This window comes from Rhineura floridana, chromosome 2, assembly GCF_030035675.1.
Source record: "Rhineura floridana isolate rRhiFlo1 chromosome 2, rRhiFlo1.hap2, whole genome shotgun sequence".
NCBI classification, from domain to species: Eukaryota; Metazoa; Chordata; class Lepidosauria; order Squamata; family Rhineuridae; genus Rhineura; species Rhineura floridana.
This window is the reverse complement of record NC_084481.1, coordinates 41,988,974-42,005,641: the sequence shown is the minus strand read 5'-3', so window position 1 is coordinate 42,005,641 and position 16,668 is coordinate 41,988,974. Positions and strand designations below refer to the sequence as shown.

The 16,668-nt window shown below is 42.0% G+C and overlaps 1 protein-coding gene across 4 annotated transcripts in view; it reads right to left on the bottom strand.

Moving 5' to 3' along the window:
• The window catches only part of CHN1 (chimerin 1), a 157,447-nt gene that overhangs the window by 90,208 nt on the left and 50,571 nt on the right, over nucleotides 1–16,668 (bottom strand). For 3 of the 4 annotated variants that reach the window (XM_061608424.1, XM_061608423.1, XM_061608425.1), the window contains 2 exons: nucleotides 8,963–9,001; nucleotides 6,034–6,089 (listed from right to left, as the gene is read on the bottom strand). In XM_061608424.1, coding sequence (XP_061464408.1) covers nucleotides 6,034–6,089; nucleotides 8,963–9,001 — 95 coding nt within the window. Of the gene's footprint in view, nucleotides 1–6,033; nucleotides 6,090–8,962; nucleotides 9,002–14,044; nucleotides 16,662–16,668 lie in introns of those variants that run through there. The other variant, XM_061608422.1, reaches the window with a different exon arrangement.

Below are 16,668 nucleotides of genomic sequence, written 5' to 3'. Positions count from 1 at the left end.
ACATTGGTACCCTTGATATGTGGTATTATGCTAACTGGGCTACACTTCAATTACATACACATATCCTCGTTGTTTACCAGCTCTTATCACATCACAGTGATGAATATAAAGTAAGTAGCCACATGCACATGACAAGCAAGAACTGTCTCCAGGCAACCAGGCACTGGAATTTCATTTCTCTTGGCAAAAACTACTCAAACTCTTCTATACAGATATGGGCAAATGGACTAGCAAATGTTTTTAAGGGCCAACAACTTTTGAGAACTTACTTCACAAGGCTGAGTTACGTCAATGAAAGTCCAAGCAATTTTGTTTTATGCTACCCCATCATGCTGTATCAACACATGCCATTAACAATTACACCATCATTAACAATTATACCATTATTAAATCATTAAATCATTCCACAATGTAAATTTAACTGATGTTGTGCATTGATGAATGATTAGAAATGGTAGGTGAGCTCACACAGGGTCAATGGATAGGAGGGAATGCTACTGCTGATGAGGAAAGGGGGAGGGAAACAGCAAGAGAATTTGGGAGGATGGTGACTAGAAGGATGGGACTAGAAGAAGTGGTGGGATATAGGTGGCAGAGGAGAGGAAAGCCCTGAGATTCATATATTACAGGTGTTAGGAACCTTTTGCCCTCCATATGTTGCTGAACTTCAACTCCTATCAGCTCCAGCACACATGGCCAATAGCCAGGGATGATGGGAATTGTAGTTCAGTAACATCTGGAGGGCCAAAGGTTCCCAACAATTTGAAGCAACAAGCCACAAACAAGAAGCACTGGATCTATAATCCATGAAAATATTGCGCACTAAGAACAGAAAATCTATTCTTCTCTTGTATTATCATAGGGCTTCAGCTGTATGGAAACAATATGCAAGATTTTCAGTACTCCCAAACACTCTCTGTCTGATTAAACAGTGTGGTGTAGAGGTTAAGGTGTTGGACTAGGACCTGGGAGACCAGGGTTTGAATCCCCACATAGCCATGAAGCTCACTGGGTGACCTTGGGCCAGTCACTGCCCCTCAGCATCATGAAAACCCTGTTAATAGGGTCGCCATAAGTCGGAATCAACTTGAATGCAGTACATTTACATTTTACAGGAACCTTTCTGAGCCCAAGAGCCGCATTTCTTCATGAGCAACCTTCGGAGGAATGGGACCAGATTGGAGCAACAGATATGAGTCTCACATTTGTACAGTAGGCTATATTCCCACCCACACCCACCCGAGCAAAAAAAAAATCAAGGATTTCTGACTTTTGTCAGAAGCTTCTGACATGCATTTCTTCATCCCCCATCTAGGCAGGCAAGAGGCATTCTCACAGCTCAATGATACAGCTCCAGCTAGTTAGCCATCTTCGGTCCCTTTTGGACAGAGAAGACTTGGCCACAGTGCTCCATGCTCTGGTAAATTCTAGACTGGATTATGACAGTGCGCTCTACATGAGGCTGCCCTTGAAGACGACTCAGAAACATCAACTGGTCCAAACTGCAGCAGCCAGATTACTAGCGGGGGTTCCTTTTAGAACTCTTATAACCCCTGTTTCAAAACAGCTGCATTTGGTTGCCAGTTCATTTCCGGGCCCAATTTAAGGTGCTCAAGATAGTGTTTAAATCCCTAAACAACTTAGGACCCAAATGTCTGAAAGACCACCTCCTTCCCTCCCTTCTCTTGAGTGTTGAGATCAGCAGAGGCGGCTCTTTTGGTATTTCCGCCATCCTTGGAAGCTTGGAGGGGGTGGCCTGGGAAAGGGCATTCTCGGTGGCAGACCTAAGCTGTGGAACTCCCTCCCCACTGAGGTGTGTCTCGCAACTTCATTGTGCAACCTTCAGTGAATGCTGAAGATGTGAATGCACCTCTTCACCCTGGCCTTCGACATCTGAGATGTATATTTTTAGGACTTACCTTATTTTCCATGATGTTTATGTTGCTTTTAACTGTTTTTAATTATGTGTTTTAAAATTGTAATGAAGAAGAAGAAAGGCATTTGAGGATGGTGTGGATCAGGGTTGATGAGAAGCATTTGGCCCCCGTGCCTGAACATCCTGGGTTAAAAAACCCCTCTAATCTGGAATTAGTAGTATTTGTGGTCTTTATTTTTAACTGGACATAAGATTATTATGCTCTTTACAACTGTTGCTACTGAAAGTAAAATTAATGAAATGCTTTTAACAGGTGAGGAAAGGTTTCTATTCGGGCTAGCTGATTATTGATGCTGATGATATAATAAAACACCTGAGAGAGCTTTTGAACTGGAAGAAATGTGCATACTGCATCCATTGCTGCACATGATTTGTTATTCAACTAGGGCACATATATCCCTAGCTCAAGGATGGAGAACCTGTGGCCATCCATATGTTGCTTGACTCCATCTCCCATCAGATCCAGCTAGCATAGGCAGTGGGTCAGGGGTGATTAGAGCTGTAGTCCAACAACATCTGGAAGACCACAGGTTCCCCATTCTTAAGCTAGGGATATGTGTGTGAAAACCTGCCTCTGCACTCACATCTAACCTTAAATGGATCCGAGCAATTATGAACAATTGGGGCTGGTCTGAGGAAGGGAAATGACAGTCAAAATGTTATTAAAATCTCAATCTCAGAGTTAGATTCAGGAAAGGGAATCATGTTGTACATAATGTTCAAAATCATGCAAGAGAAAACCCTTATTAGGTTACTCATTAATAGGCTGGAAAGCAAAATTGCTAATTTCTCCTGAACACTACTAATCTTCATCATGAACAGGAATCAACGTTAGCTAGATAAATAATTTAAATGCCTGTCAAATCAATATTGGCAGAAACTAGAGTTTTTGAAAACCTGGGGTATTTCACACCCATTAGAGCTTTATTTTTCTTCCTAGAGCTTTATGATATATTTGGAAGAATTGCAACTGGCATCTGAAAGAGAACAGTACAAAGAATTTCTTTGTAATTCCTATTTAATTCAGTAAATGAATCCTGTTTGTGATCTAAGCGGTATAAGCTATTAAGGCCATGACAGTACTGTGCTCCCCTGTATTTAAGGCTATGTCAAAATGACAAACACATTTTGAAGATTAATTTCCTCATCCCTTGGGTACATGATGAAAGTGTTGCAATAAAATTTAAAACTTTAATCATTTTCAGTGCCTATTTAGCATGAATGGTGTTTTGTAGCTGCATTATAGCAAATCAAATTTCACGCCACAACATATTAAAAATTGAAATTGATGTTGTGCTGTGATCCAGCAGAGCTGACTGCAGAACAGACAAAACCGTTTGCCTAAAAACAAAAAGCTCCTGACATGGTGATTGGATGTACTAGATTTGCAATGTTGAGTTTTGTATAAATTCTTTGTCCAGTAGGATGAGAGATAAAACAAAATCAAGATATTCTCCCTCCCCTCCTCATTAGATTAGATTAGACAGCACTGATCATCGGTTTCCTGAAGACCACAGGAGGAGAGACCTGGACTGAGCAAACAAGCAATCAGTGCTGAAAGAAGCATCACATGTTCCATGTCCACCACCCACAAAATGCACTGTGCAGTCTGTTGTATATGCAGAATCGGTCCCTGTCTCCATGCATGGCTCACTCCAAGGCAGGGGGGTACCTTTTTGGCTCCATGGGCCAGATCTTATCAGGATTGGCATCACAGGCCAAACTTGAGAGGAGGGTGGGGCCTCCTGCCTACCAATCACATGACATCATAACAATAATGCTTTTTTGAAGTCCTGAAGTCAGGACTTCAAAGTACCTTGCAAGTGTCGCTTAGTGGGAGGTTTTCTCCATCATTTTATCAGCGGATCCCATGCTTCGTGGGTTAACTTGGGCCCCCTGATGGGCTAAGATTAGCCCGTGAACCCCTGCTCTAGGGTAAATTCATTTTGGTCATACAATAGTGCCCCGATATCTGGGAAGGTTTGGTTGACAACTGGTTTGCATGCTAATGATTGTATTTATCCTAGATGTCCTGTGCTCTCTCTCTCTCTCTCTCTCTCTCTCTCTCTCTCTCTCTCTCTCTCTCTCTCTCTTTCTCCCTCTCTATCACACACACGCAAAATTAATTAATGGTTGTCTACCAAAAGTGCAACAAGTCACCAGTGAGTGCTTGATGAAATAAAATGGACAAATGAAAGAAGGTCAGGCATGATGCAAACCAAAACAATGACAGTTTTAAAGCCCAGTTTGCCTTCAGTAGTGAAACTATAGGGTTGCTTCTGCCTTAAGTGCAACTGAAGGCTAAATGAGACGGGAATAGTAGCAGCTGGGTGGAGATGATTTTCATTGGGGTCATGGCAGAAGAACGGGTTAACCTTCCCTCCCTGTGTGCTGTGGTCCCAGTGAAAATCACTCCCTGCACTTTTCCCAATATTAATTTTTCAGAAAACACAGACATAGTTGCTAATAATACATCATCATCATCATCATCATCATCATCATCATTATTATTATTATTATTATTATTATTATTTGTTAAATGTATTAGTCGCCCATCTGGCTGGCTGTCCAGCCACTCTGGGTGATGTACAACATAAAAACATACGATTCACATTAGAACCTTAAAATTCCAACAACAACACTAAAATCTAACCCACCCCAAAGGCCTGCCTGAAGAGCAGGGTCCGGTGGAAGCTCATCATGGAGGGGGCATGGCGGATGTCATTTGGGAGGGAATTCCATAGAGTGGGTGCCATGATTGAAAATGCCCTCTCCCTAGTTCTCACCAGTCTAGCTGTTTTAACTGGTGGGATGGAGAGAAGGTCTTTTAAGGCTGATCTTGCTGGGCGGCAACATTGATGATGCTGGAGGTGCTCTTTCAGATAGACTGGGCTGAAACCGTACAGGGTTTTAAAGGTCAGAACCAACACCTTGAATTGGGCTCGGAAAGCAACTGGTAACCAGTGCAACTCCTTCAGCACTGGAGTAATGTGGTCTCGCTGGCAGCTACCCTTAATCAGGCGAGCCACCGCATTCTGTACCAGTTGCAGCTTCCGGACCATTTTCAAGGGTAACCCCACGTAAAGTGCATTACAGTAGTCTAGGCGAGAGGAGACCAGGGCACGTACCACCAATGGGAGCAGATGGTTTGGAAGGCAGGGGTGCAGCCTTCGTATCAAATGGAGATGATACAATGCCGCCTGGCTCACAGCCGAGACCTGAGCCTCCATAGACAGCTGAGAGTGAAGAATGACCCCCAGGATGTGGACTTGGTCTTTCAGGGGCAGTTGTACCCCATGAAGCACATCTCTAGTTTGGTTCCTAGACAGGGTTGCGATAAGGGCCCTGAAAGTCACGTACATTTGATAGCAATTCAAGTATGAACAGCACAATTCTAGCCATGTCTACTCAGAAGTAAGTCACACTGAATTTAATAGACTGCAGCTTAAGTTAAGCAATGTTTTCTTTTAATTTTTGAATAATTAGACATTTTCAAGGCGACAGATGAAAATGAAGGTTTCAGCTTGCTGGAAGGACTGTGGCCCATTCTTACATTGCTGGGGTAGCTTAGCAGTCACTTTCCTTTTATCCTGTCAAATACCATTCCAGTAAGATCTGTATGCAGGAATCACAAGGGATAAGTTCTATTACTTGGCAACTCCCACATACCACCATCAGGTTTTTCTTCCACTGTACCTTCACGGCACTTCAATGGAGCAGCACAACACACAGGAAGGTGTGGAGACAAATATAACACTACCATAAAGATGATGAATACTCTCTTTAAAGTATAAAAAAGAAATAGGAAGCAGATTTTAGTGCCCCCTCCAGTGGACATATCTGGATTACCGAGCAGCAGCAACAGCAGTGGTGGCAGTGACTGGCACTGGGCAAGCACCTTTTTAATGTCCCACACTTCAGGACACTATAGGAAATTAAAAGGGTGACCACAGGAAAAATATTCAAGGAAGTCTAGGGAAGGCACTGGTGGGCCCTACCAGGGAATGGAGGTCTGGCAGAACAAGATTATAAGATAAGCAACAATATTCAGTATTCAAAAAAGCCTGAAATTTTTTTTTAGCTTTCATAGTACCCACCTCAGATGTGTAGGTAACCCTTCTAGGATGGGGAGCTTCTTGTTGCAACTGATACACTAGAAGGCAGAGGTAAAACAGATTTCATTTTTATGCTTAAGACATGCAAGCATGTGAACATTAGCTTTTTTTTTTGCATATAGGCAAGTTTGAAAGCAAGGGATCTTTCTGTGCCAATTGCTATAGTCATCATCATCAGTTTATTTGTACGCCACTTTTTACTAATAGGAGAGACGGTTAGACCAGTGCTTGGAGGCGGTTATAGGCTGGATGTGGGGCTATATAATGAAGCTGAATCCTGAAAAGACAGAGGTGTTTGTTATGTGTCCCAAGCTCTCAAGTCCAGGAGGTGGGAAGATGGTCTGTTCTGGACAGGGTTGCAATCCCCTGGAAGGAGCAGGTCTGTAACATGGGGATACTCCTGGATTCAACAGTTGGAGGCTCACGTGGCCTCTGTGGCTAGGAATGCCTTTTTCAGCATCTACAGCTCCTTTTGGACAGAAATGACTTGGTCACTGTACTCCATGTTCTAGTAACTTCCATACTGGACTACTGCAACATGCTGTTCATGGTGCTGCCCTTGAAGATGACTACAAAACATCAATTGGTCCAAAATGCAGCATCCAGATTGCTGGCTAGGGTACCATTTTGTTTTCCTATAACTGCTGCTTTAAAACAGCTGCATTGGTTGCCAGTTCATTTCTGGACCCAATTCGAGGTGCTCACATTAGTGTTTACACCCTAAACGACTTAAGCCCCAAATATATCAAAGACGGCCTCATTCCCTACAGACCCTCTCGGATATTAAGACCAGCAGAGGGGACCCTCTTGGTAGGTCTGCCACCCTCAGGAGCTTAGGGCGTTGGCCTGGGAGAGGCAGCCTCTAAGTTGTGGAATTCCCTCTCCACAGAGGAGGCAACTTCACTTACACAGTTTTCAGCAAATGTTGAAAATGCAGCACTTTACCCGAGATGTATACTTTTAGGACCCACTCTACCTTTGTGATCATAATTTGTTCTAAACTGTTTTTAATGCTGTATTTTACTTTGTTATAACCTGCCCTGAGACCTTAGGATGAATAGCAGATAATTAAACAAAAACAATAACAATAATTGCTCAAAGTGGCATTCGGTATATAAGAAAATGTATATTTACTACATATCAGCAACAGCTAAACAACAATGGGATGGCATGGAGGCAGCCTTTGCCTTATGTAGATGGAAAGTCTCCTTCTACCCATAGAAGGCTTCTGATCCAGTAGAGAGATTCTGCTGGGCAGGGAGGCAACTTTTGCTGATTTCTTCCTCCCCCTGCAGCCACCAGCACCACTTCCCACACTGTTCTGGAGGGTTGTGTTCCACTAGTTGGAGTGAAGCCTGGATTCACCCTAACAACAACATGCTTGAAGAGGAGGGAAGGAGAAGTTAAAGTCATGGCTTAGCTCTGTTATGTTGAAAGCTGTTTCAGAGATCCTGGCCTGAACACCTTATTATAGGTCAGATGCCCACAACTCTCTATGGATTTTCAAGAGAAGGTAAGCACATAGGAAATATTCTACAGAATTGCACCTTTTGGTTGCAAGGCAACAACAAAAAGATGAAAAGCTTCACTTTGCTTACAAAAGGTTATTTTTCAGCAATTTATTCTTATTTGCAACTGGCGAGAACACACATGTATTTCTGGGTGACAAGTGCTGGATGTATGTTTGTTGTGATTAATGATGTTTAATATAAGCAACACAACGAGCACCAATTTTATCCTTTAATCATCAGCTTGAAGACAAAAGCCTGCTTCGAGTCACTTTCTGAGTTAATGGTTTTATATTAAGTGACTGGCTTGGCATATGACAAGTGACTGATATAATAAGTTATGACTCAAAAGCTGCACAGTGGGACACTTAGGAGGCTCTGAAGCAGACAAAGGTTCTGACAGTAGTGATTATGTGATAGCAGCTGTGGGCAGGGGACTCTTAAAGGTACTACAGATCCTTCGAGGCTTGGAAAAGAAAGCCAGGGCACAAATGAAATGAAATGAAGGTTGTCATTAATTTCAGTACAGAACAGATTTAAATAATGGTGGAACACTGATAATGACAGATAAGTCCTATGGCACTTCTACTCAGCAGCAGGAACAAAAGCCCTACAGAAAAAACGGAAAAAAAGATACACCACCACATCCAAATTCCCTTATATCCTTTCATGTTGAGAACAAATACGGTGCTACCTTTTGTTTCAACTTCAGCTCATAAAGGAACACACAAGTTAACAATAGATAAACTAAATTCTAGCTATGAATAAAGCCAAATTTCCAATAAGCCTGGATGCCCAAGGGATTGTGAAAGGTGATTGTTCAGGATTTGGGTTTGTGAAGGTTTTTGTCTTGTTCTGCTTATTCTATGATGCATGCAGAAATGCATGTGTAGATTTAGAACAGGGAGCAACTACTTTAGTAAAGATCCCCCAATTTTTAAATTGGACCCCTGGTCAGAGGCATATATGGGCATTCTCTAAAGTGCTTTTTTGCCCTCTGTGAGAGACATGATGCAAAGCACGGTATCATTAAACCCTCTTCCTCTCACCATGTCACAGAAGCTTAAGTTAGTCATCATGTTGGGCTTATGTTAGTCATCATGTTGGGTTTCAAATTCAGTGCTTCACATGACTGATGAAACTTGGCCTATATAAATTTGGCTTGTTAAGTTTTTTAAAAAATCTCCCCTGGTTCAACTGGTTTTAATAGAAGAAAATAGGCAGCCAAAATGCATTTTCAGTAAAGTTCAGAATATCTAACCTAACAATACACATGGCTTCAGACACAACATAGTAAACTAAAAGTGAATGATTCTGATTTCAAGACTTCTACAATTTTAACAAATTTAAAAATACTAACAGTGGGTGGGGGCAATAGTAATCAAATCTAACCAAACACTTACGATAAGATTTCCAAACTGGTGGCCTGTATTCATCAGTATCTGAAAGAATAACAAGACTCATGTAAGTACCACAGCAGAAAAGGGACCAATCTGGAGAAGATATCTGAGAGAAGCACTAATAAAATTTAACAGATTTCAACTTAACAGCAATATTTAGTTTCATTCAATCCAGTGGTAGTAACCTCTGACCTGCAGGTCTAATTAGGCCCACCAAACCTCCCCATTTGGCCCATGATGCCATTTTGGCCAGGCCAGGCCACCTGCCCTACAACTGATTGGCAGCACCTGCAAAGCCTCATACACAGTGCTTTGCAAATGCTGACAATCAGCAGACTGTCAGAGCTTCTGAACACAGCGGTATGCAAAACAGGTCATCTGACATCATTGTGATATAATAATAATAATAAATAATAAAATTTTATTTGTTAGTCGCCCATCTGTCCGACTTAACGGACACTCTGGGTGACTTACACAATATAAAATACAATATAAAACATATGCATACAACAATCATAATATTAACATCAGTTCATCTAAACCATCCTTCAATAATACAGCATAATAGCCTAACCCACCCCAGATATCCCATAGGCCTGCCTGAATAGCCAGGTCTTTAAGGCTCGGCGAAAAGCCATCAGGGAGGAGGCATGTCGAAGGTCAAAAGGAAGCAAGTTCCAGAGGGTGGGGGCCACGATCGAAAAAGCCCTCTCTCTGGTCCGCACCAGCCTAGCTGTTTTTACCGGTGGGACTGAGAGAAGGTCTTGTGAGGCTGATCTTGTTTGGCGGCATATTTGGTGATACTGGAGGCGTTCCTTCAGAAAAGCTGGGCCAAAACCGTATAGGGTTTAAAAGGTTAATACCAACACCTTGAATTGGGCCCGGTATACAACTGGCAACCAGTGTAACTCCATCAACACTGGGGTGATATGGTCCCGGCGACGGCTCTGCTTTATTAAGTGTGCCGCCGCATTCTGTACCAGCTGCAGTTTCCGGACCATCTTCAAGGGTAACCCCATGTAGAGCGCATTACAGTAGTCTAATCGAGAGGAGACCAGGGCATGTATCACTTGTGGGAGCAGATGTATAGGAAGGTAGGGTCGCAGCCTCTGTACCAGATGAAGTTGGTACCAGGCTGCCCGGCTTACTGCAGAGACCTGGGCCTCCATGGACAGCTGGGAGTCCAAAATGACCCCCAGGCTGCGGACCTGGTCCTTTAGGGGCAATCTCACCCCATTAAGCACCAGGTCTAAGCACCAGGAAGGCTGTCAAGTCCACCTGTTAAATTTCATCTGTGGGGGTGTGTGGGACATAAGGATTCCCCCCACCAGTCAGATTCAGTTTCCTATCACAACTTAGCCATTCCATTTTTCAAACTGATTATTCAAAGAAAGACTTTGAAAACAAATAGTTTTTTGCCTAAATGAAGAGCCTCCCAAATCTAACAGTTATAAACAAACATACAAACAAAACAAGGAAGATAAAACAACAGTAGCAGCTTGAAGTAAAACTATCTTTTTCAATGATAGGTTGCAAATTAATGAAACATGAACACAAACCGAAGGTTTCAAGCCTAAAATAAATTGGTAATTTAATTTGAATCAGCATAGAGATCTTTTGTTCATATGGTTAAGACTTTATGCGCACTTGCTTCTCTTGGTCAGGATGTGAACATGCTCTACAGAACTCCCAAGTGAAATCATTTACAGATGCCTGAAGCTATAGCTGAGCTCTGACACTCATCATTAATGTCATCTCAAAGTCACATGACTGGTGACAGACACTCACCAGTTCTTGCTTTGGCATAAATGAGATTTCGTTCAGATCCTTAACCATCTATCTTGCAACTTTCCAGTCATTGCTTGTTTTATTCCAATCTGGATTTGTATATGTGTGTGCACATTAAGACACCAGCAATATTTATATTAGTATTTGTATTTCAGCAACTAATTGCGTTTGCGCATGCTGTATTGGTATCAATTTTCTCAGGTACAGGCGGGCCCCGCTTATATGGCAGATTCCGTGCCGGACCCCCGCCGTAAAGCGGAAATCGCCGTAAAGCGGAACCCCATTGAGTATAATGGGGCGCATCGCGCAAAAATGATGCGAAAATGCCGCAAAATCGGCTAAATCGGCTTTAAAATGGGGAATGAAAGCTGCCACATTAGCAGAACGCCGGTAAGCGAAGTGCCGGTAAGCGGGGCCCTACTGTACTTTTACAAATTATGGGTGCATACATGATCCTGTACCTTTTCCCTTCAGTGTTTCTGTTGATAGATCAAAGATAAATTGATTGTCACCAGTCATTTTTGGTCATGGGGTAGTTCAACACACATGGTTCATCATTCATTGACTATAGCAACAAATAGTGACTTGCATGTGCAAAATGAGTTATCAACCACCATATATGGTTTCCATTGGATGTCAACTCAAACGCAAAAGGATTGGATCCAGACTCCACTCAGGATTTCACTCTGGAAACACCCCAGCTAGTGGGGGGGGGAAGGTGACTTTTGCCGATTCCCCCCTGCAACTCTTATTCCACCTCGCCTACACAGTTCCAGAGGACAGGCTGAATGTCTAGTAAGTAAGTTTTTATTTCACAGACCAGTACATACACATTATAAATAAACCAAAACCATATAAAATACATAAAATCAAGACTGACTAGGAAATTACACTCAGTATACAGGATTCCTATATAATATAATTTGTCTTTGATTTCTGGCATACAATGGCAACAGCACAGAAATTAGCCACTTTTGCTGTAACCCATGGATTCATATCTGCCAAAAAATGAGATAAGTAAAAGCCATCGGATTTACCCGGAATGCTCTGTAAAATTGGAGTAATAAAATAACAAAAATCCCTATAAAAAGAACAGTTCAATAAAACATGACCCACAGGTTCCACTTCTCCCATTCCATGTGGGCAGACCCATTCATGATGGGATACTCTTCTGTGCCTTCCATCCAGAAGGGCAGATGGCAGAACACTGAACCTAGCTGCAGTGAAAGCTCTTCTGTATTTAGGGATATTCAGATTTGTCAAGTAAAACATGGGCATCAATGGTCTCCTGTTGTCCCTGAACTCAGGGTGCAAAACAGCAAGATTCAAATGATTTTGTAGGTTGAACATCTGAAACAGTGTGGAAAGTGGCACTGGGGACTACAGGGGAAGCAGGAATCAACTAAAGTTACCTCCCATATCCACAAGCAAGATCCTTCCGCTAAGACAAAAGTCTTCTGCAGACAGATGGACAGTGAAGTCCTGATCCATCCCAGTGTTTTCCAGTGGGACAGAGTTAACACAAATCATCAAATGAAGGTCGATCATGTGTGAACCAGGCTTTACAGTAGGTGAAACTCTAGTAACATTTTAATTAAACTTCTAGAGAAGTTTGGCAGAGCCTGAACATTCTTTCATTACCAGCAACATATGCATGGAAATACATTTTACAAGTAAATTACTTAGGTGAGAAACCATGTGTTCAACTGTATAAACACACAGTAAGACTGCAAAGAGCTTTTGGCTGGACTAGCCGCATTACAGATACATCTTCATTAAAAGAAATGAAGAAGACTTTACAGAAAAGACTATTTTTCATCAAAGCCACAACATCTTGATTAAACCTCAACCAAGAAACAAGAAAACTTTGCATAAAAGCTAATATTTATAATTCAGATGCTGAAGAGTGATTTATGCCACGCAGGTGTTCCAAAATGTTTTTGTTTTAAAATAATGCTTACATGCTTTACTGCCTTAATGATGTTTGTGCAACCTCAGGCCCTCTACATTAGGGAACAAAATATCAAAAAATTACCCAGTAAGCATACTACATCAGGGACAGCTAAGCAGAAGAGTTTTTAGTAGTTTTCTATGCCTTTTACAGGGTGCTCATATATTATTAAGAGATGGTGAAAGTTCCACTTCTTAGTTTTCTTTTTTAAAAGAAGAGCCAGATGTGATACTCTGATGCACAGCAACAGCTCTGATAACATAAGATTGGCTGACAGGCAGTCCTCTTGTTCAGATATGAGAAAATGGTCTGGTTCTACAATGGGGCAGCAACACCTACCACTGCTGCCATATTGACACTGAAGAAAAGATCTACAGAGAGAGGAGGATGTGTATGAAAACAGCAATAGAAAAGGACCATCCAGTAACATTAGGAACAGATCATGAGAGAGCAGTGTCACTAGACCAGCAAAGAGTAGTCTGAATTTATGCTAACAATTTAGCCTCTTGGAGTGATGAAATGGGGCAGGAGTGAGTGGGGGGGGTCTTCTATTTATATGTGAAGCCAAAAGGAATCAAGTAAGAGGCAAGAGGATTTCAGGAGCCAAAATGTTGTTTTCGGAGGCACAAACAAAAGGAATGGGGAACTAGGCATAAATATGTCTCACAGCAGTTTTTACTAATAAGACTAATTAGTTTTTACTAATACAAATAGTAGCAAAACACTGGTGCAACAAATTAATTACATTTAGAATACCTTAACTCAATCCATAGCCATTAGGAAGGTCAAATTATACAGTGGCTGTATACTATAGCCAACATGGATTTTTTGCATTCCGCAATGTTAAATTGAAAATACCCCTCCCATGCCATTCTGCTGCTTCTCATAAGCACATTTCAAAACAAAACCTTACAAAACTTATAGTGAACTCAGAAATGCTTGTTTAACAACCCTCTAAGTTTTCATAGTGATACACAAAACACTCAGAGAGAATCGACAGTTCAAAGTGTAAAACAAGAGAAAAAAATCCAGACCCCTCTTCAACTTCTTTCTGTCAGTGGTCTCATAATTGGCTGAAATTAATTAAAAATCAGCCATGTTCACAGAGTACCTGTAATCCTATTACTGACCTTGCCCCATACTCTGACCGTCATCTTCTGCAGTTTAAAAGTTAAAAAATTCATGGCTGATTTTTAATTTAAGAAATTTCATATTGAAGTGTATTATAACATCAGGCATGCTCAGCAAGAAGCAACCGTAAGTGTTTGAAAAGCCTATCTGTAACAAACGCCCACAATATTTGTTTTATTGTTAGGCGAGGATCCGCTCCCAAGTACAAGGTTTCAATATTACTCAAGGAACGACGGAACGGTCTTAAAAGTAAAGCCAGAGTTTTATTGAAGCACTTGCAAGTGGAGAAACGAACAAAGCCGAGTCTGCCCCTCCCTGGACGCAGCCAGGTTTTTATACTCTTGGCCCCATACACATCATGCATACATTAACCGTTTGCTCAGCCTACTTCCTTATTCCCGATCTTTTCCATATAAGGTCTTTTTGGCTCTTCGCCACATTCCTGAGACAGGCGTTGTTCCTTCACTCAGCGCCATTGGAAGCACTTGCAAAACCGGTTTTGCAGGTCAAGGTAGTTTACACAGACAAAGAGATAGCCAGGCCAGCTTACATAAACAGTAACGTACGTGCCTATGGAATGTCCACTAAATCCCCAGCATTGTTCTTATTGCCTGCGGCCAAGCAAGTTTTTACAAAAGCAAAATAAGCATTATTTCTTATAGCATTATTTTCCACAATTCCCCCCTCAAGAGCCCATTTCAAATTCTACTAAATGGGCTCTTCCCTTTTCTCCTCAGAATTATTCCAAGGGTCTTCTCTACATATCCTTTGGTACATTATCTTTCCATATAGTTGCATACTGCTTTTGGTTGCTGCATTATCTGCTATACTACGAATGCCATTCATGATTATTGGTAACAGACAGGGTAAAAGCATACATCCTACTAAAATTAACATAACTAGTATAACCATTGTTTTCATTCCTCCGAACCAGTTGAACCACGAATTCCAATCCCCAAGATCAAGCCCTTTCCAGGTTTGCACGGGCACATGTGCAAGCTTTTTCATTTTATTTGCCACATCTTTCACAATCTTTCCATTGTCATCTATTTTGAGACAACATTCCATTAGATTGAGGAGCCCACAGACTCCTCCTTCCTTTGCCAATAAGTAGTCCAGGGCTAACCGGTTCTGGAGTATTCCTTCTCTCATTTGAATAGACTGATCAGCGAGCAATGTTAAAGCGTGTGCTGTCTGGTTGGTGAGAATTTCTACCACAGCTTGTAATCGAATTAGCCTGTTCAGCATGTAAATGGGGGTCCTGTATCCATAAGTACCATCCTGTGCCCAGGAGGCTGGGTCATATGTGGCAATAATTCGCTCAGGTGGCCATGTATCATCCCATCCATTACCTTGTCCTTTTGCTAAGTTAACATCTATGGACCGTTTTCTCTTATCAGGTTGTTCTTCATCGAACACTGGAATTAGAGGGTTTAAACTGTCTCCTTTTATGGCATACAATGGTTGTATAATTCCGACGTAACAAGTGCCAGTCCAATTCAGGGGAAGAATAGCATATGCCTTTTGGCCGCAAACCCAATAATGGCCTTTCAGCGCGGGTCTAGTGGTATTATGTAAAACTGGGGACTTCTGATTATATGGGATGTAATATGTATCCTTTGCACCAAGAGGGCCGGTGACAATACGATATCCTTTTCCTAAAATGAAACTACATTTCCATAATCGGGACTCATTCCTGTAGATACATTTGGTATCATTATTGGTTTGGTTCCATACTGCCCAATAATGTTGGAATCCCATTATAACGGTTCCATTTAGGTGTTTCCATAACCAACCCTGCTCTTTTAGAATTGTCGGGACCGTTATGTTTTTCTCTTTACATTCATGCAATTGAATGTCTGTATTAGGATCTGAACATTGTGACCTACAGGAGCCCCCTCTACTTGCAATCGGAATACATAAACACCATGTTCCATTTGCAAGTTGGATATGTGTAGTATTCCATCGGGAAACAAATCGAGTACAATTTGTGACCGGACAGTTACCGATGGAACAGTATTCTCGCCATCCTAACGTCCAATTGCAATTACTGTGCCCCACCTGTTCTCCCCCAGTGATGTTCTGTTGGATACAATATTTGCCTACTCCAGTCTCATGTAATCTCCAGATATGGGGTTCTGTCCAGGTGCTTAAATTAACATGTACTTCACTTGCATTGCTTAAGAGCCACCGGGGTGCTATCGGGAATGCAATCCACGGCCACTCTGGAAAACCTTTTGGACTTCCACAAATCCAGCAGCTCGTAAGGTTAAATACTTTGGACACTTGATGGGCAAGTTCAACAAATGCATTCGTCCTTTCCACTGTGATGGGTGTGGACCTAATATCCCTCATCTGCCCAGCCTGGAGCCGAGGCTGATGGAAGAAACTCAGGTATATCAATACCATTAAAAGTAGGAGACATGAGAAGACCGTTCCTAGTCTAGATTGCAATACTGGAACCATGATTATAGACTGTCCCTCCTTCTGGAGAACTTGAGCTTCAGGTCAGAGCCCGGCATGACTCTCGAAGACCACTTAGCTTCGGGTTCTTGATTGTTCACCCCGCCAGTTGGAGGGTCCTTCGCTACCCTCTTCTCTGGTTCCTGAATGGTAAGTGGTTCAGATGCTCTCTTTATACGGGAAACATGGATCCATTTGTCGCTTCCAAATACTTTTACTGCTGCCTCCGTCACGAGGACGACTTGCTTCTCTGGTCCCCAAGTTAGTAGGAGTGGCTCCTTTTTCCACTGTTTGATCCGGACCCAATCGCCTGGCTGGAAGTTATGAATTGCCAGATCTAATGGAAGCCTCTGGAATTCTCGACCATGCCTGTGGA